General features: G+C 50.2%; 1 protein-coding gene across 2 annotated transcripts in view; it reads right to left on the reverse strand.

Moving 5' to 3' along the window:
• Positions 1 to 945: 945 nt before the first annotated feature.
• Positions 946 to 23,133, reverse strand: part of PCDH1 (protocadherin 1) — a 53,210-nt gene continuing 31,022 nt past the window's right edge. The window contains exons 5-6 of one of the 2 annotated variants that reach the window (XM_074838801.1): positions 3,836 to 3,878; positions 1,765 to 1,893 (exon numbers count right to left, since the gene is read on the reverse strand). In XM_074838801.1, the coding sequence (XP_074694902.1) occupies positions 3,853 to 3,878 (26 nt within the window). In that variant the 3' untranslated portion in view covers positions 1,765 to 1,893; positions 3,836 to 3,852. Of the gene's footprint in view, positions 1,894 to 3,835; positions 3,879 to 23,133 lie in introns of both variants that reach the window. The other variant, XM_074838799.1, reaches the window with a different exon arrangement.

Below are 23,133 nucleotides of genomic sequence, written 5' to 3' on the forward strand. Positions count from 1 at the left end.
CACAGCCCCTCCCCACGTCCTGCTGGGGGAGGACCAGGAAGGGCTACCCAGGAATGAGGCGAGTGCGAGTTCCACGGACCCCTCCTGCCAGGGGTGCACCTGGAGTCCCCCAAAACAGGACTGTGCCCTGGCTCCCAAGGAAGCAGAGAGGCTCAGGAAAGCTCCCAGGCGTCCCCCTCTGGGAAGTCCCTTGAGGGGCAAGAGGGTCCTCCCCACACTGCATGCACAGCGTTGCCCCGGCTGGGTACCCTGCAAGGGAACCGAGGATGCCAGAGCAGCGGGGACCTGCCAGGGAGTCGACCTTTGACAATGGAAGAGAAAGCTGGATCCCGTGAGAGTGGCCCTGTGGCCTAAGGGCAGCGGGAGTCCAGTGGGCAGGGGCTCGGTGGCCCCTGGTGTGACCCTGAGACAAAGCTCCTCCTCACAAAGGCAATGGTGGCTTACAGGCGGACGGGACGGAGGTCAAAGGCATGGCACAGCCGGCCTCACGGGCATCCCCTGCCCTGGAGGAGGCACAAGGCGATGGGCTGAGACGCCACAGCCGATGACGACCTCCCTGCCAGCAGAGTCGGCTTGAGGGCTTCTCCGGACCCAGCCGGTCCCTTGACTGGGGGCTTCCCCATCCCTCCTTCACCTGTTGGGCACAGGGCCACCACCAGGGACCCCCCCCCAAAGCAGACCCTGCCTATGGCACTGGGCAGTCCCTAGGGACCCTGCAGCTTGTGGGCACAGTGACAACGTTCAGAAAGAGATCCAGGCTGAAAAATAGCGATGTCCCTACAGTCCGGCTAGGACACTGCCCCTCTCCTCCAGCTCCCCAGCTGCTGTTTCAGGGACTGGTCACATCTCTATTTACAATATAGAACATGAGTGTGGGCCGGACGCTGCGCTCCCGCGGGCTCTTCCACGCAGCAAACCATTCAAAGCTGGAACTTGCTCCCTGTGGTTTGTTTCTGTTTTCTTTTTTTTTTTTTTCCTTTTTTTTGTGTTTTTTGTTTTTGTTTAAAGGTCTTTTGCTTCAAGGACAATAAAAAGTTTCGATCAGGCAGGACTTGAATGTCATTCCTAAGATTCGTATTTACAGGAGTCTACAGCAAAGAGACAGGCAGCTCGCTCCCCGTGTGCGGGGACACCCCTCGTCCTATGCCCCAGGAACTCCACCAGCTCTGCGTGGACCTTTGGTACGTAAGCCCTTCTCCCCAGCCGTGCCCTCCGCACCAGGAGCCTGCCCAGCCCTCCCCGGCGACGCAGCAGTTCGGAGACATGCACCCACAAGTGCTCGGAAATCGGGTTTCGGATGCTTTCATCCTTCCCACCCACCCCCTGGCCCCAGGAAACAATGGGTTAAAAAGGTGCTCCTCTTATCCCTGCCTTGCCCTGCCCTGCTGTCCGCAGAGCCCACTGCCTGGAGAACCGGCCGCTGGAGCGATAAAGCATTGAAGTTTAAAATGTTCCTCTGGATGCTGGCCTCAGAAGCACGTCTGCTCCCTGCCCCTCACGCCCAGCCTCACAGGTATATCTCCCTCTTGGTGGTCTGGGACGAGGGGGTGGTGGCTGGCTGGAAGTCCGAGGTCTGGGTGAGAGGAATTTCCTCCATGGGAGAGTCCTTGCAGGGCTCATGGCTACTATTGGAGAAGGCACTGTACGTGGGGAGCAGGCGGAGGTTGGCCATTTTGGTGCTGCGCTCTTCTGAGAGTCTGGGGCTGCCATTCCCGACTTGCTCTTGACTCCCTCTGTCTTGGTAAGGCACAAAAGTGGAGAGTTTGAGGGCGTTCTTGGGCCTGCGGCTGGGGGAGGACTGGCCGGGCATCCAGCAGGTATCGGAGTGGCCGAACTCTGTGCACTCCCGGGTACAGGTCCCAGTCATGGCTACATCGGGCAGAGGCCGGAGATCTGCAGGGAAGCAAGCGAGAGCATCGTTACGCACACCTACGTACCACCGGCTCAGGACATGAGGGTGGAGCACAGGGACGAGCTCCAGAACCTGGACATCTCCGTCCTACCGGCACCCTTCCACAGTGGGAAGGGACAGCTGGACCCATGGCCACCCAAGGAGTCAGACCCACGGCCACCCAGGGAGTGAAGGCAGAGCTTGGAGGTGAACCCAAGGCTCCTGGCAGCCGATGTCTCCCATCCAAGCTCACAGCCCCAGCTCCTGCTGGACAAACATCCTCCCTGCAGTGTGTGCGTGTGCAGAAAAGGGAGGCAGAACACAGGCCAGAGCTCACTGAGCCCACCCTCTTTGGACACCAGCATTGCACAGGAGGGGTTTCACAGCAGGAGACAGGCTGCCACTGGACTCATCACCGCACAGCTGTGAGCACCACCTGGACCCTGCTAGGCTTCAGGAACTCCCTTGGTCCAGCACTGACAGCTTCACCATGCAGAGACAGGGAACTGCCCTAAACACAGTGCCTTAACACTGCCCTGAGGTACAACCATGTTTCCTGAGCACCATCCTTGGGCAGTCCTGCCCTGTTTACCATCAGGCATGCCAGGCCACCTGCAAGCCTCCGCAGGTACTCATCAGCAGGAACCCCAAGCCCAGACAGAAGTCCTCAGACATCGGCTGGTCTCTTGCAGAGCCTGAAATACCCAAGCACAGCAAAGTACACATGGGCAAACCCAGAGAGGCTAGACATATCTGATACTCGAAAGTCCCTGTCCCAGGAGTGCCCAAGCCTCTCTGTGCACCAAACACCAGTCCCTGAGAGAGCCAGGTATCTGAGGGCATCAGTAGCTCCCTGCTCCTGGCATAGCTTGGAAACTCTGACCACTAGCTACACCTGTTCATGGTCTGGTGACTTCACATGCCAGCCACCCTCTACCCCAGACACTACAAGGCTTTCCTGAGCCTTGGCCATGCATCCTTTACACAGGGAGTACCTGTCATGAGTCTTCAAAGGTTGAAATTTGGCATTTCCATGCAGAGGTGAGTGTCCCTCCAAGAGCCATCCCAGACACAAGTCATTCCTTGCCATCTACCCCAACTTGGGGCACAGCATAGCCCCCTGCCACTGCCTGGGACACATCACTGCTCACTACCACAAGCACCTGCTGCAGGTCAAGCCTGGTGCTAATGCTGAGATGAAAGGGGAGGGCTGCTCATGACCTTGAGACTGCTCTGACTTGCAGACATCCCTTCTGGTACACAGAAGTCCTCTCCATCTCTCCATCCGGGAGCTCGCTCCACTGCATTGCTGACAAACAGCCCTGCAGACTGATGGAGGCAGATACTAATGAGCTCTGGGGACCTGAGACATATGGGGCTTTCACCAGCTCAGGGCATGCCCCCTCCCACCAGATACATACTGGTACCCATAATCCCCTCCTCCCAAAAAAAAGGACAGACATGCTGGCACTCCCTCAGCCCTGGGAAGAAGCAAACCGGAGCTATTCACATCGTGCTGGGGCTCTGCACTCGTCAGCATGTCCCTCCTGCCACCAGTTAAGGGCATCCCCGAATCACCCTGGCACAGCTTTCACACACAGACAGCCCTGGGATGTGAGGAAGGTTTCTGCAGGAGAAGGCTCCATACAATGCCAGGAATGTTTGACAAAGGTCATAAGTGAGAGCTAAAGAGATGGGCGTGGAAGAAGGGGCAAAGTTAGCAGCAAACCAGTGCATCAGCATATCTTGCCCTAGAACAACACCCAGTGACTGTATCCCAGATTCTCAGCTCCTCTGGGGGCTGAGGCACCCCAGTTTTTCCCCCTGGTTCCTGTGGAGGCTCTGGCACCCACGCTGTTCCCTGTGCTCGGAGCCGCCTCCTGTGTCCCGTCCCCTGGCACACACGTAAGCTCTGATATCCTGGCAGAAGCCATAAGGACATACCTCAGCGCAGACCCCCTTCACAGCCTGCTCCGCTCAGGGGACTCTAATGAGGAGCAGAAAAAGGACGAGAGGGTCACATCATTGCACAGCCCCCAGCCTCCACACCCACCCTTAAGATCCTCCTGGACCCTTCAGCCTCTGCCAGCCCTCCCCGTCACACTGCACTGAGCCCCACAGCATCCCTCTGGTACCCACTGCCTTCAGGAGTCCCTTGGCCTCTCCTGGCCCTGCTCCAGCCTCCTTGAGGCTGCTTGGCCACCACTGCTGACCTCTCACTAGTTTCTCCAGCCTTAACCCAGCCTCTCTGGAGCCCGCTGGCCCTTGCAGGACTCACATGGGAACCTGCGGCAAAGCTTGAAGCCACCTGTCCTGTGGCACCTCAAGCCCCTGTGTACAGAGGGACCAGGGCTGTGCATCACATGGCACTGTGCACACACACACACACAAATACAGCCCAGCTGGATGTGCACTGACGTGCTCACACACCACAAACGGCCACACTCAAATGAACTTGAGTGCAGGGGACAGCCATGCTCACACTGCAGGGTACAAAAGCAGGAGCCCAAGCATCACAAGGGACAAGATGCCCGCACAGGCCAGTGTGAAAGGATAGCTTGCCAGTGCATGTCTTTAGGGTCATTCTCAGGGCTGGCCACAGACCAGCTGTCCTATTTCCTGAGCATGTGGAAAGTTGCCTCATTTCGTTCTCCTAGCTACAGATAGAAAGCAAGATACGAAACCAGAGGCAAGACAGCTCAGTTTTCATCTCTACTCTGCGAGTCAAAGCAGAGCCTGGAGCCTGTGTCCTAGATGATCCACCAGGTCTTCCTCTCAGGACAGCAGGATGCACCACTGGCCACCAGCCTGGTCAGTTTGAGGTTGCTTTACACTGTCTTTCACTTCTGTTCAAGAGGCGCGCTCCCAGGATGGGGAATGGATGAGTGCCATCACTTCTTGCTCTAGCAGAAGGTGCTTTGCTGAGTCTATGGAGGGTACTGGCAGGACCAAAATAAAAGCTACCTCTCCAGTGAACAAAGCTATGGTGATTTCCTTGTGCCAATGGCAGCTTAGAAATCACAGAATCAAGCAGGAACGCTGTGTTCAGGGTCTTTTATTCTGGTTTTTCCATTGTCTGTTTCTGGCATTAAAGCCTTTTTCCAGCGTTGTCCCTTCGCTTGCAGTGAGATGCTGGCATCGGAGCTCTGCTGCTAAAGAAGTGTATTATGTGCCATGAGCACAACCCGCTCTGCTTTAAGAGCCCGGGAACGGGGCAGGGTGTAATTCCTGAATAGCTGTGATTTAGAGCAAACACAACCCTACAGCCTAATTCTCAGCACATGATGGTGGTTCAGGGACTTTGATGTGCCACCGCAGACAAGCAGAAATCTTTCTTTGGGGGTAAACACTGGTGGAAATTCTGCCCACAAAGTGCTGATTCTGGATGCCCTGCAGTATGGTGAGGAGGCAGTGCCCAAACCTCATCTCAGGGTTGAGGTGCCCACTGCACCTTACGAGGTGTGCTCGGGATTTCAGATCCCTCCTCCACCCCAGGAATGCAGTTTTGTGACTCTAAACTCTTGAAATCTGACAAAGTTCCCAGGTGATGAAGAGGATGGCCATGCCCTCTCCAGCATCTCATTCCTCCATGGCATCCTGGCTATGCAAAGTAAAAGCTATGTCTGTGCAGCTGCTGTGTTTTCCTGAGTTTTGCCCTCTCACTGTGTTCCTTCGGAGGGCTGGCCCATCCTGTTATCAGCATTTCCATGCCAGGAGTCTGTATTTCACAGCCAGGAGGATTGCATGGTTGTTTGCACATTCACAGCCCTCAGTCTTCTGGCTCACCCCTTTCTATAGCTTTGCATTTCTCTGGCATCCTCTTGTTAGCTGCCTCAGCACATTGCATAGGAATGAATGTGGGGTAGTAAAAGTCGCATCCCTTTGAACTTTTCAGATGAAAAGGGGGCACGATTGGGGCTATACACTGAGATGCATTCAGAGATGCACCCTGGGCCCTTGTTCTGGTTGGAGGAGGGGAAGCTCTCTCGAGCCATGGCTCTGTTCTCAATGCTGGTGTGGCTGTTCTCGTCTCCTGACATCCAGGGCACCTCTGCTCTTTGTGAAGGAGACTGTGCCAGGCTGTCTCCTCCGGGAGGAGGCACATATTGGTGCCGCTGCTAATTATTTCTCTATATATCCCCATGCAGTGCAGGAACACATCCTGTTGCAGCCACTTGCAAAGGCTCCTCTAATAGTATTATTGCTCTTAGTGGGGGATTTCAACAGCGCACTTGAGTACTGTTAGACAGGAGACAAAAGCAAGCAGCCTCATTCAGCAGGCACTTCCACCTCCTGCAGTAGATGTGCAGAGGTTCAGTCGCCCACTGCAAGCCAGATAGCTTCAAGCAGAGGCTGAGAGCCAGCCTCAGCCGCTTCTTTTTTGCCATCAACTGCAATGTCCGCGGTCTGCTTTGCTTCTCCCTGTCTTCCATTCGTGTCAGACATCAGCACTGTGTGGTGTGCAGTGCTGGGTGAGCAGGGATGATACAGCACGGGGGGCCAGATGAGGGTGAGGGGATTTAGTGGAGCAGCTCTGGGAGGGAAGACAGTTGGACTGTGGGGACGTGACACAGCAAAGCACAGCAGAGGATGCAGAGAAGCCCAGAAGGGAGGAGAAGGGGAGTGCAACATGCTAGGAGTGACCGGAGAGGTTCAGTGGTACAGAGAAATGGGGAATATGACAGTGTGGGGAGAGCAGCTTGGAGGTAAAACAGGATGCTTTCCTGAAGTGTTAGATCAGAAAGATTCATCTTCCCTACCTGGCAGCACAGTAATTTCAACCACCTACCCCTGTTCAGAGCCCAAAAGCACTGAACCTCTTCTAGCCCTGGTCAGGGGGTAGAAGGGTGGAGCACGCCCCACGCTGCAAACTGAGGGCTGGGGTGCAAGGTATTTCTTCAAAATGGTTGTCTTTCAGCCAGGGAAGGATGCAGTGTTTCCAGTACAGGCATCTTTACCACCTCTATTGCCCTGGTGTGGGTACCTGGAAACACCCCTTCTCCCACATCAAGCCCTCAGGGCTCTGCAGATCACTCCTGGGACATCCCTTATGGTGGTGACCTCCCATGATATCATATCCTAGCAGCACTGTCCTCCCTGCCTGCCCCTACAGCATCTATGCAATGGGAACAGCCTCTCCAGCGCTGCTCTTTCCAATGACTCCCTTCCTACAGCACAGCTCCTGAGAGTAGGCACCATTCCCCTACTCCACCATAGCTTACTGGTGCCATTCCCCTGCACCATTGCTCCCTCCAGGTACCACTCCCTGGAGTGCTTACACCTACAGGTAGCATTGCCTACAGCGCTGTTCCCTACAGGCACCACTCCACTACCTCGGTACTGCTGACAGGTACATTGTCCCATGGCACTGTTCCCTATAGGTACTACTCCCCTACAGCGCAACTACCTACAGGTATCGTTCCCCTGCAGCGCTGTCCGCCACAGGTACCGTCCCCCCCGGCGCACTCACCGAATGTACCACTCTCCCGCAGCGTTGCTCTCTACAGGTGCCATTCTCCTGCAGCGCCATTCCCGGGAAGCACCATTCCCCCACAACGCTACTGCCTACAGGTACTGGTCCCCCACAGTGCCACGTCCTCCAGGCGCGGTGTTCTGTGCTGTTGCTCCCTCCAGGCATTGCCTCCCCCCACTGCTGTCTTCCCTTCAGGCACTGCTGCTCTAATGGTGCCATTTCCTCCAGGTACCATGTTTTACAGTGCTGTTCCCTCCAGATACCACTCCCCTGCAGTGCTGCTTCCTCCAGGCACCATTGCTTCATGGGCTGTTCCCTCTTCACTGCACCCTAACAGTACAGCTATATGGATAGTGTGCCCCAACATCCCATTGTTATACTGTTTTCTTATACTGGCAGCCCCGTTGCTACTTCTATTCTATTCTATTCTATTCTATTCTATTCTATTCTATTCTATTCTATTCTATTCTATTCTATTCTATTCTATTCTATTCCTTTCTTCATGACTTTACATCCAGCACTGCTTACCTTGACTTACCCCTCTCCATGCCTTTCCCCCACAGCAGCATGCCCAACCCAGCAGCCTGGAGGAGTCTCCCCACACTGTCAGCAGGAGATGCTCAACAGCCTCTGCCCTCCTGGCCAGCTCAGCGTGAGCTTTCTTTAGTGTACAGGAGCCCAAACGCTCCTTCCCAACACATCTTCCCCTTGCAGAGGCTTTTGGGAGAGGGGAGCTGTGCTGTAGGTAGCTGTGGAGCCATGATCTCCTTTGCAAAGCCCAGGCACAAGGTCCCCATTCAAGGTCCCCAGATGAGGTGGGCACAGCCAGTGCGTTATCCCCATCAGGGAATGCCCACCCTCTGGACACAGGGCACCAGAGCAGCAAGCTCACCTTCTGCAGCTCCTCAGTCCATCTCCTTTCTGGCTTCTGATTCCCACATCACACTTGGACGTGACCAGAGCCCTCTACCTCCAGAGCAGCACAAGCACAACACCAATTTCACTTTCCAGGCCTTGGGGAAGGCTGCTGGACTGCTGCCCATTTCCACAGCAATGCTCCAGAGATCAATGAGTACAGAAATATCGGAAGATGAAAACACAAATGGAGAGCTCCTTGCAGTCCACGTCAGCCCCTGTTTTTCCTAGACTGAGCTAACATCATCCCTACAACACCCAGGCAGACGGTTTGCAGGACCATTCCTAGCACTACAACACCCAGACAGACGGCTTTGGGGACCAATTCTAGCACTACAACACCCAGACAGATGGCTTTCCAAACTTAACACCGTCACTACAGCACGCAGACAGATGGCTTCTGGTATCTGAGATCGACCCGACACTGCCCATAAAGGTGGTTACTGCAGTTCAACGCCACACCTACAGCTCTCAGGGCAATAATGAGTAACACCCGCTCTTACAATAAATACTGAGGAAGATTCTCAGACTGATGCCAGCACACAGATGGATTTCTCCTAGGCACTAGAGTCAAGAGATATAACGTGCACAGTCATCTCCCCCAGACCCTACAGCACTGAGCATCTCTCCCCTCATGCTAAACAATAGTATCTAAACACCAGTACAGACAGCTTGCTCCAAAGTTAATGGCCTGTCAGCCCCCAGATGCACGTGCGGATCAAACCATGGCCTCTGGAGTATATTGCAACAGCACACACTAACTGCATCAAAGCAAAGGACTTCCCAGATCCTGCCCAGGGTATCACAGCAGAACCAGCATGTAATTAATGTGGACAGATGCCCCCACCAGCCTCAGCCTCAACCAGCACAGGTAGTGCTAAACCACTTGGTTGGCAGCGAGGGCATGAGCCCAGACTCCCAGAGGACATGTTCTCCCCTGCTCGCTGTAGCTGGAGCTTGAGGGACCACCTTCCCAGTGCTGTTATGCCTGCAAACTGCAGGCGGCTGTGCGACAGTGGCAGACTGACTGGGAAGCACAGGCATCCCACGGTCACATCGTCACAGCAACGGGAGGTGATCCGGACCCTGTGCCAGCAGCAGAGGCACCCAGACAGATGGCTCTGGCCACTGACCGTGTTCCTGCAGGGACCAGGCAGAGCTCACAGGGCTCAGCAACAGGCTACGGCACCCACAAGACTCCCAAAAGCACTATCTGCCCCCTGGCTTCCCTGCAATCCCTGAGATATCCAGCAAAACAAATTCAATCCCCCTATAACAGATTCTGTGCTTGTGGTGCCACTTACATGATCTCCTACCCTGGCACAGTGGGGCTTCAACCTTCGCTGCACTATAAAAAGCGGAATTAATACATTAAATTACTGAATAATTATGTTAAGAACTACCTTAATAGGATTACGGGGTTCAAAGGTTAGGAAATGCCAAAATTAGGATTGTTCATGAAGTCTTAATTCGTTTCATGAAAGTCTGCCTCATGATGCAGACCAGAATTATGCTCTGGTGGAAAATATTTTCCCTAGGGTCCCTTTGTGCCTCCAGGGGAGAGGACAGAACCACCTGGGAGATATAACAAGCTTTTCAGGAAGAAGAGGCTTTGCCAGTGAAACTCTACCCCACAAGCTGCAGAAACTGGGAAAGGTACAATGAAAGGGTCAAGAGATCACAGAAAATTACCTCTCTAAAGCCTGGGTCTGGAGAGTAGGGGGATTGCTTTACTACTGAGAAAAAAACCTGACAATTTCCTTTCCTACCTCCTTTCGGAAGTGAAATATCTGGACAGATTTCACTGCCACTTTTCAAAATATTTGATAAGTGGCACATGTCCACTATGAAAAATTGTGTCCTTGCAGCTAAAGTTTGCCAAAACTTCAAGCCACTGAAAACAAAGTCAAGTAATGAGCATTACTGGGCAATCCTCTTCACCCGCATTGCATAAAACACAGTAAGTCTAGCTCCAAAATGAAATCCCAGTTCCTATAATATCTAAACACTGTCCTCTGGCCAACCAAGAACTTCTCATGACACCTACAGACAACAGACATTCACCACCAGAAAGGTCAAGGAGTCACGCAATAACCAAACCAAACCATGCAATAACCAAACCATCTTCCCAGTCTCATTATTTGCTCCTGCAATATCCAGCCCAGGTGAGTAACATCTCCTGTAGTACCTTCAGGAGTGCACAAAGGTCTTAACAAGTTGTGGCCAGCAGAGCAGCAGCCTTTCTTCCCCTCCTGCCCAAAGAGGAGGGGCAGGTCAGAGCACAAGGCTCTTCTGGCTTTTGAGTCCTCTCTTGCAAGGGCTAATGACGGTTATGTAAATACAAAGCCAAACACCACCTGCTATCCCCAGGGGCTGTCAGCTCATGCATGCCTTGTATGCACATTCCTGCTACCCAAATACCTACACAATTGCTCCTTCCACATCCTCACCTTGTCTTTGCAGATGCCTCCCATGCATAAGATTCCTCCCAGTCTCTCCCAGTGGGGGTCCCAGCCTGGGTCTATGGGGCTGACCTGTCCCCCTGTCCAGACACGGGGTCCCCAGGAACACGTGGATGAGTGGCCCAGAGCTTCCTGTCATGCCCTGGGTGCAGATGTGCTGCCAGCCGATGGGAGGGGGTGACCAGAAGGGGCCAGGCCACCCCTGCCAGTGAGAGCTCTGGCTACACGCCAGCTGAGCTACAGGGTGCCTACAGCTGAGGTGCGTTTGCCCAGCCCTCCAGAGATCTCCAGCTGGGGTCTGCTGCATCTACGGCAGGAGAGCCGAGGTTGCGGCCCTTGTGGCACCAGGTCCTGGGAAGTTCCTGGTCCATATTATTATGGGTTGCTGACATAAAGTGGTCTTCTTGCCCCATCTCCCTCCTCCCCTCTCAGACCATCACTGAGACACATCATATGGCTTCTGGACGGGACTAGGGACCTGTCCCATGGCTGTGCCCTGTGCTCCTGCCACTGCTCCAGAGGCTGGGGCTTGCACTGAAAGCCTTTGGGCAGCAATGGGGGGGCAAGGGCAGCACCCCACATGCCCCAGGTCACCCCACAGGTGCCAGGCAGAGAATGTGTTAAAGCAGAAAATGCTTCTTACAGAAGGAACCTGAGTGGCTAATCCTTGAGCTTTACCTTGTGCCTGAGCCTGCGAAAGGCAGGGGTCTAATCCTCTCTGACCCAGCTCCTCTGCTCAGGCACGGAGCTCAGGAGGAGTGCATGGAGGGGTCCCCTCCATCCCACATCCCACACATGCTTCCAGGTGAATTGCAGCCCCCCACCTCTAGGGCTGGCCTCAGCACCCTCTGTCTGCTGCAGCCCACCACTCCAGCCAGCTTCCCTCCAAGGGTTAATCTTCCTCTCTAGAGCTTCTCAAAGCTAATTAGAAAGAGCCTGGGCAAGTGTGGTGGCAGACACCGCTGCACTTATCTCCCCACTTCCGGGGCTCTGCCCTTATCATTTAATTAAAGCTGCAGTCGTGCTTCCCTTCCTGGCAGCAGCTAATCAGGGAGGGCACTGGAGCTTGAGGCAACCTTTGCCAGTTCGCCAGGGAAGAAGCGGGAGAAGGGCAGGGAACATGCCCCGGGAAGGACAATAAAAGGGAGAAAAAGATAAAGAAAGAGTGCCTTTGTGCTGGCAGCCCGGGGACCGGGAGGGCAGCGAGGGACTGAGCCCCAGCCCCAGTGGTAGTCTGCCAGCTGCAGGGCTGTGCATGGGGGGACACAGGGTCCTCTCAGCTCTGGATGGGCATCCACGATCTCAGCCTGGAAGTGAGCCAAGAAAGCTGCCACCACCACAGGCAGGCTGGGAGGCACTAGAGGCTAGCTCCATCTCCCAGCAGGAACAGGACCCTGGACTCCCCGCCCTGCCCCAAAGCAGCTCTTTCGGCAAGGTGCGCTCAGGAGCACCCTGACACCAGAGCACATGCGTGCCGCGTGCCTCAGCAGCAGCGCAAGCCATGCTCAGCCCTCCCATAGGCAAGGAACAACCCGTGCCATGCAGTACCCAGCACCCCAAAGAAAACTGTGGACCCCCAGAGTACTGGGGAAAGGCCACGTCCAGGAGGGATGCCATCAAGCAAGAGGAGGGATATCCATCAAGCAACAGCAACTGCAGCAAGCTCCTGCACCAGGACTCTGAGGGAGGGCAAGGATGCATAAGCCCTGAGAAATGCTGTTGTTTGAAGGCCACACTACAGTGTGTGGGCGCAGCTATGCAGGGACGCATGCTGACGTACATTCAATGAGAGACTCAGCCATTTGGGGGCAAACAACCCCCAACTGATGCTGACAGCTTCCATGCCCAATTCCACACCTCTCTTCCAAAGCATGGTTAAGCTAATAGATCTTGAAAAGAAATTCTTATAACCAGTTTGTTAGCAGGACTGAGACAACATGTCTTGTTCTCAAAAAACAGCTGGAACTCCTCTGCTAAAACTTAAGAAAAAAAGAAAAAGAAATCAACCTGAGGGAAACCCAGCATGGAAAATTTAAGCTTTAGTGCTGGAAATCTGCTGAAGTGATAAGCAATCGAAAATAAGTCTGTATAATACAAAATGTCAAGCAGCCTGAGGCTGCGCAGTCTATATAATGATCCTCATTGCAGGTTCCAAAAGCTGCTCTAAAGGCGCAGCGTGGTTGGGAGATGTATGTGTGTGCTTGGCAAGCTCTGAGCAGGACAAATAGAGCAATTGTTTCAGCCTTATGCCAACACTGTACAACCCTTCCACTGCTCCTGGAAAGGGTGGTCCTCTCCCACCATCACTCACCCTCTACTTCCTCAATCCTCCTAGTGTCCTAATCACATGAGTAAGAATGAACGCATGATATTTTAATTTTTTTAAAAATTAATTTTCAGCAAGACCAGTTTTCTCACCTCACCTACGGGCTTGTGACGGATGGGAGCAAGCGGGTAGCCACATGCGCAGCCTAGAAGTGCAAGGTGCAAGGTGCACCAGTTCATGTGCAAAGGGACTTAAGAATACTGATCTGGTTTTATGAGCACTCTCTGTGTTTGCTCCTTGGTGGCTGCCTTTCATTGTACGCTTGTATTAAAGCTCTTGTGTCAAGGAGAAAAGAACTGGCATACGCATGTTTGCCTTTGAACAAAACCATTGTCAAGCTCCATCAACAATTTAATAATCTTTCACTAGCAGGACAATGAATCAGGGGAAATTATTCTTGCAGGGGGGCCAGTAGCCACACAGCAAAGTGCTGTTCAAGGCCTTTGAAGTCACATAGGTGTTTAACTGACAAAAGAAATCACAACTTTATGAAAAGGGCTTGCCTCAACAAGGGGATCTGGAAACAAAGACCACTTGGAGAGAAGAAGAGCAGGAGAGAAGGAAGAGCCCTTGGAAGAGAGTCAAGCCAAACCCCAAGGAAACTGGGAGAGGAAATGACAGTATGGATTTGCATGCATATGCTTTGTTTTCTTTCCACAGATCTTTCCTAGGCTGCTTAAGAGTAAAGTGAACACATTCACTTGTCATTTCAGCTTTTTTACAGTCTTTTCTGATTGTGAAAATGTGCTGGTTGCCTGAACCATAATGCAGACATGGAGGAGGAAGAGGCCAGATCCTTGCCAGAAATTTGTGGTGGATATTTGAAGGATCGGGGATGGGCACTAAATCCAGAGCTGATGCTCCTGGACTGCCCTGAGGAGAAAATGTCTGCTTGCTGATGGAGGATGCACACACAGACCCGAATACCACACCCAGCCACAGAGAACCAAATGCACATGAGCATAGAGCAGTTTTGTGAGCATTAGACTGGGAGCATGGTCATGAAAATTTGGAGGAATGATCCAACACCAAATGAGGGTCTCTGATTGCTGATTGCTCAAAGATCAAGAGCAGCCCAAGCAGGAGAGCCCAAACTTCTGAACTACCCAGCCCATTTCTCTGCAGTGAAGACACATGCCATAAACCCAGCTGAAAATGCACATTATTGATGCCTCAAACACCCACAGGCTCGGAGGTTGAAAATCTGCAGTGGAAGCTAAATGGGAAGAGATTCTGTGGCTGGCACATGGCAGAAGCGGCATATGCACTGGTCAAATCTTCCTGTGGTGCAGCCAAAATACATGCCAAGAAATCAACCCAGGTGGTTAACATTTCTGAATTGAACCACTTGCCATCTTGCTGGCATGATTCCCCACTGAAGCATTGAAAGGATTTGCAGTGCTGATGGCCACAGCCAGGGAGAAGTCACCACCTCATGTAAAAATAGGAAGTATCAACACCAACGCAGTTTGCTGAACAAATAGGAGGATATCAGTGTGCTGATGCAAATGGGGAGGATTAGGAACGGGGCACACTGGTTATGGTTTGTTTGGAAGGCCCAGGAAAAAAACCCAGATGCTGATGAATTGCTCTGCCCTATGTTTGTTATTAGGATGGCAGAAAGGTGCTCTTGTGGGAGAGTGGGAAAAAGGATAATCACTTCCAATAGGGAATATCAACCTCCAGCTACCCCTGGGTGCTGCAGTTTACAGACTGCTGGAGGTTAGATGCAATAAAGTTTGCACCACTCCAGGGAGACCCGCCAGAGGCAGTCCTAAAGGCACAGAATGAATAAAACAGGCTTTAAAGAACAAACGAGGATTAAACCTGCTGCCTAACATCCTGGCAGGACAACGGGGATACATCGTCGCCTTGCATTAGAGGCAGATTGGCAAAGGGGATTTGCCAGCTCTGTCACCCCCAAAGCACGACACAAGGGAACAGCAGGATGATCATGAGAAGATTTTGATTTCATGGTCCAACAGAGATGTATGGAAACTTGCAGAATCAGTCCAAGGGCATAATTTTTACAGTTTTTTTTTCAAAAGGGAGAAGATGGTAATAGCAGGTCTGCTTCTTATGCATAGTCCATAGCAATAGAAAATATGTGTGTGGCATTGAGCAAAGCAGCGGTGTACTTGTTTGAAACAGCAGCCCAGAACTGGACAGGTAAAGACCTCAAAAGGATCTGTGATTTGAGAGGTCTGGGATCAGCAATTGACCCTCTGACGTAAGCCATTAATCATCATTAAGGAGGTTTATGTCCCAAGGGACCAAGAGGCAAAACAAGGTGAGTCCTGTGTCTTATGATGTGAGTAAGCAAAGAGACAAAACAGGGTTTGGAGAATGAAAAATAAAGTGTGTGGGGGCAGCAGGGTTTACCTGCAGCGGGGAACTTCCTGAACACGGGAAGGGTTTGGGATCTGCCTGCTGAGGGAAACTGATAGGGTGAACAATAACGTCAAAGTAGCATTGTTTTCAGGAGAGGCGAGATATTTGCCTTCTCTCACTGATTTATCTGCATCTCTGTGGGTGCCCCTTCCTGTGTGGCTAATAAGCAGCAAGACACTAGACATGGAATACACAATTTCTTTTGCTTTTATTCATTTTCTTTCTAGATATAATAAGTCTTGCTTTTGTCAAGATCCCTGTTGTCTGAGTAATTTCATCTAGAGATCCTCAAGGAACAGAAATCTCCATATCCCTCCAAGTTTAATATCTTGGTTTTAGTTGGCATATTTTCAAGCAATAACTTATACAGCTGAAGAAGAAAAAAAGATTACTTATGTCTAATTGGTATTATACTAATTACCAGCAAAATACATCAGGCAAATATCACATCTACTCACTCTCTGTCATTTTACATTCCCTACTCCATCTTCTCTTTCCTCAGCAGCTATAAAACAACACAACATGCTGTTCTGACACATCCCTGAACAAAGACCATATCCTAACCCTCTCCTTTCTCTCACTGCCTCCTTGTTTTTTCATTTCCAAGCAAGGTTGTTTTAAAACAGACATGGACATATAACTGTTTGAGAATTGCTGGTTTTATGAACTTGTGCCTGTGTACTCCAGCATACTGCTCTTCCCTGCTGGATCCCTTCCTCAGCCTCGCACAGTGTTTCTTGTACAGAGGGTTTATGGCCATCCATGTAAGAATGTTTTACTTTTTATATCTGAATAAGTATACGAACACAGATAGACTAAAGCAGAGGCACACATTCTCTCATACATGAGCCATATGAGCTGATTTATTCCCCACTCATGGCATTTTTGACTGTTTACCCTAAATGATTTTAAAAGTGAAATAAGATAAACCTGATAATGCCAGTCTTTCTTACACTGGAGTATGGGTCCTTAGTGTAAATCTAAGCATCTCCAAGACCCTCCACAAGCACTGTTCTCATTGTCCAGCTCATTTTGAGGTTAGCCTGTTTTCACCTGGTTCAGAGCAGCTGTCTGTCAGACAAGAGCCCTGGTGCAGTTTGGGGGTGAGCACTGTGGAGGAACCCTTCTCAATGGACAGGATGGATGAAGCAACACTGACTGAAAGAGTTTAGCCTAGTAGACATAAGCTGTGCTGGGGCAGTTGGCCTCAAAGTCCAAGAACAAGATCTGGGTCTTTGTTTTTAGTGATACAGTGGTGGAAGGAGCACCCATGTAGGAGTCAGTATCCATCAGACCCTGGGCAGTCCCCTTCTTCCATCAGTGAAGTGCAGCCCTCCTTTCTGAAGAGGAGTGAGGCTGAAGCCCATTGCAAAGATTATCTGGGAAGCCTTGTACTTGATGCAAAGGCACAGCCTCTTCTCCATCCCACTGTCATCTCCAGTTTCAACAAACACAGACAACTTGTCACTGCACGCCTCCAAGACCTGTTTAGATGTGCCTGCCTGGGAAAATGGAGCCTGCCAGCCAAAGCACATAAGCTTCCTCCATTGCTGCTTGTTGAAAGCTTCTTGTCCTGCTCAGACTGGGGAGAGGGCTGAGATGTTGGAAAAAGAGCCCAGGTCCAACCACACTGCCCCAGGAAGAAGGAGCTGACCACTATGTGGCTTCTCTGTTGTGTCAGCACTGGCCCTGAGCTGACTGCATGGTTGCATCAGCTGACATGAAATGAGCCCTGGTTCCTGCAGGGGAACCTCAGCTCTCTGAAAGGAAAGGCAAACGCAGGGGCTGATACGGTTAGATAACCTCTGAGTCAAAGCAGCCTATCCTTGGTATCTCTCGCCAGATGCCATGACTAATGTTAGATTTATGGAGTGTCCTCTCTGCAAGTAAAGCAAAGAGCTAGCGTTACAACCACTTAATGGAGGTGACTTCAAATCAGGATGGATGAGAGCTTGTGGGAAGGAGACAGGAAGAGAGATTCATTAATACTGAGAGCACAAAAGATAAAATCCTGGGGAAGAGCGAACAACTGAGACTGACATTTGACCTGTCTCAATAGCAAAGCTCACATTGATTTCACTGGGGACAGGAATGAATCCCTTATCCTCTATCTCATGCCCATGAGAGGGATTTTCCACCTGAAGGATCTACACCTGACCGATCCTTTAAACTCAGGCACATGCTATTTTTATGAGAAACAAAATGCAGTGTGAAGTCTTCAAGAAGCTCAAAGGGGAGACCTCACAAGCTTCCCTAGCATTAAGTTTAAATCCCACACTAATGCAGGTCCCTTTACATGGGAAGAGGAACTGCCAAGCAGGAAGGTTTATAGAGACATTCAGGAGCATTCAGAGGCAGATAAAGGGGAAGTCACTGAGTTAGATCATACAGGAGCTGGAAATGGCATGTCAAATTACTTCAAAAGGAGCTTTCTAAGGAAGCAGGTCTGTGAAAACAACAAATAGTCTGGCACTGCTGAGGGATCCTAGTTGTCTATTGCTTTTACACTTGGTCGCTTTTTCTGGTTTAGACGTATTCTAAACATGAACGCCAACCTCATCTGGCTGCTCACTGCCCTTCTACAAAATCCCTGTTTTCTGCAAGCTCATCTCTTTGTGGAGCCACAGAATAGTCAGGTTAGGAAAATTGCTCTGACTGGAGAGTAATATGGCAAAAAAAAGTGATCCAGCAAAACTTCAGCCTGATCAGCTCCCCAGTCCAGTTCGCCATGCAGCCAGACAAACAGCTGTGTTGGCACAACAGAGCACATGGCATAGGGACAGGGATGAGCAAACCAAGACACAGAGGAGAGGAGCTGCATATTTTGGCACTCTTGCTAACAAAACACATGGGGTGCTGGCTGTAGTTAACAGGTTCATCAACAGAAATGCTCATAACTCAGTTGCTGGCTCTTCCCCATGTATGTCACATGGACCATCTGCAATTGCTCCAGAGCCCCTGTCCAAAGGCAGGACACCAGGTCTCAAGCCCTGTCCAAATGCATATTTTTAAATGTTATAGAAAAGACAAAAGACGAGTCTGAAGGAGCTTCATCCAACCCCTCATTCTGAGGAAATGTTCTCTCTGGAGAGCAACATGGTACAAACAAAGAAGGGAACCACCCTCTTGTTCCTGTTGTGGATGTAAATCTGAAAGCCTCTTCCTTTAACACAGTTTAGCAAACTTGAGTTGAACATGAATAGTTTGAGGATGACATAAACTACTCTTTGGAAAAGAGACTTTATACAAGAAGGCGTGTTTAGATTTGGTCCAGATAAGAATAGCTATGCATGACCATTTACATGGACATTTTCAGCCATTGCCAGGCAAAAGCAAAAAACCTAAGAAGTCCTGTGGAGACTGAGTGTCAGCCACCTTGGAAGGTGAAGTTCCCTGTTTTGGTGTCACTAGGACAGTAGGAGTACATGTCCTGCCAGGTCAGAGCTATGACCCAGCCCCAGGCCTGCTGAGATGAAATGGTGGTGGAAAGTGTTCCTGCCCTGGACTGGAGAAAGAACATGACGTTGCTTCATCTCCCTCATCCGGAAGACCGGGAAGCCCTCCTTTCCCTGGGAGCATAGAAGTCAACTTCCCTGCATAAGGTCATTTATAGTTTTTAGACAAAAACTATATGCTCCCATCTGTTTGCAGTTGGTTGCTATAAGAAAAGTCTCAAAGTTTGCTGTGGGGCTGACCACGCCTAGCGAACAGAGTGGTTCCAAAAAGCAAGGTGAGTTTTGGGCTAGCTTTCAGCATATTCTCCAAGCCTGTGGTGTCTGCAGTATTGCCCAATAAAACAGCAAATTTAGAGCAGGGTCACCTCCCTGAGATGTGCACTCATGACAGTGCAGGAAGAGGATCATGTTGGGTAGGGCTTCCAGATGGAAGAAAGAATAAATATTAAGAAAGATGACAGGATTTTCTTCATCCGGTAGGTTCAAAGCAGGAAGAATGTGAAGGACATAAAAGAAGGGAGATGACATTCACCAATTTCCATCATCCTGCCAGAGGGAATGGAAGATGTCACATCCCATCCCAGGATCACAAGGAATAGCAGAAAACTCAAAAAAACCCCAATCTTGAATGCAGGAGACATGCATATAGCCACAGGGACCTATATATTCTGCAAGAGAAGGCACCTTCCTACTGAAATATAAAGCTTTTTGTCTCTTGGGCATTGCCTCAGAACAACTGTCCTGCCTAGATTTTTTTATAATCATGTAATATAACCACAGTTCAGGGACAGAAGGGGTGAAAAAAGTAATCAGAATCCAACAGGGAAATTTGGTTCCTTCAAATAACTCCTCTAGAGATGTCCAGAATCTGCTAAGGATCTTTGGAGAACTTGAGGACAATCTTACATGTGTACTACCTCATAATCCTCTGAGACAAGAAAGACACTGTCAAATAAATTATTAAAGCTATTTTGGACGACGTCTGAACCAAGTAGCATCCTTCTTAGAAGGTCTTGAGAGGATTAAAGGCATTCTCTCTAGCTAGTAGCAATGTACTTGTTACTCAGTCTGGGGAAGTAAAACCAGCCGTATGCTGTTTACCCTGGGATCCTCGGTACAATTAAGAAAGGTGACCTGATTGATGTGGCATGACACAACTGCTCTGACCTGAATGGCTCTTTCATAAGAGAGAATTTACCCAGGCACAGCTGCTGGAAAATACGGAAAATAAGAAATAGGGTGAGAACAAGTTTGAAATTACAGCTCATACAGAAATGGCATGTTGAAACCAAGATGGTGTAATCCATGACCATTTGCAATCTGTCGGATGTTGTCTCTCGTGATAAAAATCTTCTCTCACATCTCTCTTCAGCAGTGATTAGGAAAATCAGAAATTGTCTTTGGGGATGAACCAATGTTAAGTGAAGAAAGTGGAGAAGCTCGCAATTTCTTACGAAGAAATGCAGATGTCTGTAGAGCTGAAGATCACTGAGAAACCCAGACATAATTTGTAGAAGTAGACATGCAGTCTTCATGCAGAAGATGGTCACAGAGACTATGCATACCCTAAACAAGAGCAGGACTTGGAAACTACTGGTAATGACAAAACATCTACAATAAGTAATTCCAGCCCTGATGTCAACACTCAGTGTTAAATAGGAAAGGGCTGCATATCAGTTAAAAAAAATCCCACAATGTTGCAGCTAGAGAGGTGTCTAAGCACCAGTCAGACCCAACCCAGTGGTCCTCAGCTGGTCAGATGCGTGACCTGCTGGTTCTCAGTCAGCAAAGGGGAGACTGGTCTGCAGCCAAGGACCTTCTTTCTTGATTTCATGGACAGCAGCATTTATCCTATCCTACACCATACCTTCAGTTTTCTCCCACAAGGTGTAAGATCTTTCAGTAACAGAAGAGGTCTGTGTACCAGACAACTGATCTGGGCTCACAGGCCTTTGACTGGGAATGGCGCAGAGCTAGCTCGAGTCCCACACCCCAGACGGGGACCCAGTAAAAAGCATTCCTCAGCGCTCTGCAACAAAGCAAAAATGCTGCAGAGTACGTTTGAAAAAAAATCTGCAGACTGAACATGTGCCTGGAACACTTTCATCAAGACAAAAGGGACATTTAAAGATAATGCAAAAAAAAAGAAGAATAGGTTTTAAGATCTAGAGACTTCACTCTGCCAGAGGAAGAGACAGAAAGTAATTTTTTTTGTCCCATCTGCTGGCTGGAAGGAACTGAACAACAATAGCAGGGAGAACCTTAAAAAGAAGCTCATGACCAGACTGACACTAAGCAGAAGACAGGAGATAGTGGCTATCCACTGCTGCAAATCCACCTCATCACCATGAGCAGTGAGAAGGGACCACTGGGAGCCCTCTTCTGAGCCACACACCTTCTCAAAGTGCTGTGATATTGCAGGGTGCACACACAGCCCAGTGCCAGCCAGAAGCAGCTCTGCTTGCAGGTGATGGACATACATGCCTGTCATGAGGCTATGAAGACAAACACTAGCAGTCACATTATCTCTGTGCCTGGTGCTACTGTGGATATCACTGAGTGCTGCTGGAGAGTTGTGGGCTATCAGCTGGGCACATCCACACCGCTAGAAGGTTGCTGGCAAATTGGTGATCATGCAGAGAAAAAAATGCTATGAAGGAACAGAAGACTTGAACTATAATCAGAAGTGTAGCAAAGGGGAGCAGGAGGGAAAAAACTCCCCAGGCTGCCTTTGCAAGGGTTGCCAAAAAGCAGCACATACATCCAAGATGTGCCAGATGTTGCTGCTGCCCAGGAATGGGTCTGCAGGTCTGTGGTGGCGTCACGAGCAGATGGCAATGGCTGGGAGGAGCGCAAGGAAGGGTGGGAGGAAAGGAAGAGAGACCCAGCTGCCAAAATGTCTCGCCTTGGCTCTGCTCACAGTAAGGGACTTGACTCAGTTTTTGAGTGTATCAAAGAGAACTTTAAATGTTGACTTGCTTGCATGTGATCTACAAGTACGCATCAAGTCAGGTGTCTTCTAATATCGTAAGATTCAATGGAAAGAAATGGGAGCTAGAGTACCTTAAGCAGAGTTTAAGTGTACTCTTGTGAAACTGGGGGCAGACAGAATCTGGAAGGGCTCACCAGGGGTCTCGCACACTTGCCACCATTTGCAATCTGCTATCAAAATGGGATCTTTCCAAAGGAGTGCTCCCGCTCAGCCATGGTGAGATGCAGAAATCACAGGGTGAAATTTTATGGCCTGTCATGCAGGGTTTAGATAAGCTGCTCCTCCTGGCTTTACAAAGCATCAATCTACCAATCTTTCTTGAAACCATGAAAAATCTGCACTGAAAGGGTTTTATTAAGTCCAGCAGTCAAATTGTGGAAATGGTATCTCAATTCACTTGCTCAAGCTGTGCTGAGGTGTACAGAGGAGGTAGGAGACCATGAGAAAAAGGCTGGTCTTGTCAGAAAAGCCTATGGCTATAAACCAGGAGAGAGAGGTCTACATCCAGCTCTGCCACAAAGTCCCAAAGCCATGCTGCTCATGCCTCGTACGTCAGCAGCTGCCCAGAGGCAGCCGATGCAGCCTTGGCTTTGCTGTCCAAGAGCAGCTGGAGATCTGCCCCATGGCTCAGGAGCACTGGGATGATATGGTGGCTCTCGCCCTCCAAAAAGAGCAGACCAAGGAGCTGCCAGCTCATCCAGGGGTCACCCAAAGCTAGCAGACATCTCAGAAATGCAGATTATAATTTTCTATTTCATTCCCCACCTATAGTGGAATTTCTTCCCTGGAAGGGGAGCTGAGAGGATAAACTCATTAACATCGGTGAAGTACAGATACTACTGCACCAAGTGCATTGCGAAAGCTCATGAGATGATTGTTAATTGCATATTCAGTGCGGGGTTGTAATGACATGCATTAAAAATGGCACGAGGTCCCCACTTTAAATAATGGGGATAAAACAGATTACATGTTTGCCCCTGTTCTGTGGGTTGAAGAACATAATTCAGAAATACTTCATCCAGTATATCGTCATCTCAGGTACCTTCATACCACACAGGGACAGAATGAACCTGCCGTCATGTAATGTTTCCTAAATTGCACGTATTTGGTCCTGTAATCTTGCTAAATTCTCTCCATCATCAATGGAGAGAGACTGGCACTTTCATAATCCAAGCTCTGCATGCATTATAGCAGGGCAGATCCTCTGCAGAGCAGAATCACTCCCAGG

The sequence above is a fragment of the Strix aluco genome, chromosome 13 (assembly GCF_031877795.1).
Source record: "Strix aluco isolate bStrAlu1 chromosome 13, bStrAlu1.hap1, whole genome shotgun sequence".
Taxonomy (NCBI): domain Eukaryota; kingdom Metazoa; phylum Chordata; class Aves; order Strigiformes; family Strigidae; genus Strix; species Strix aluco.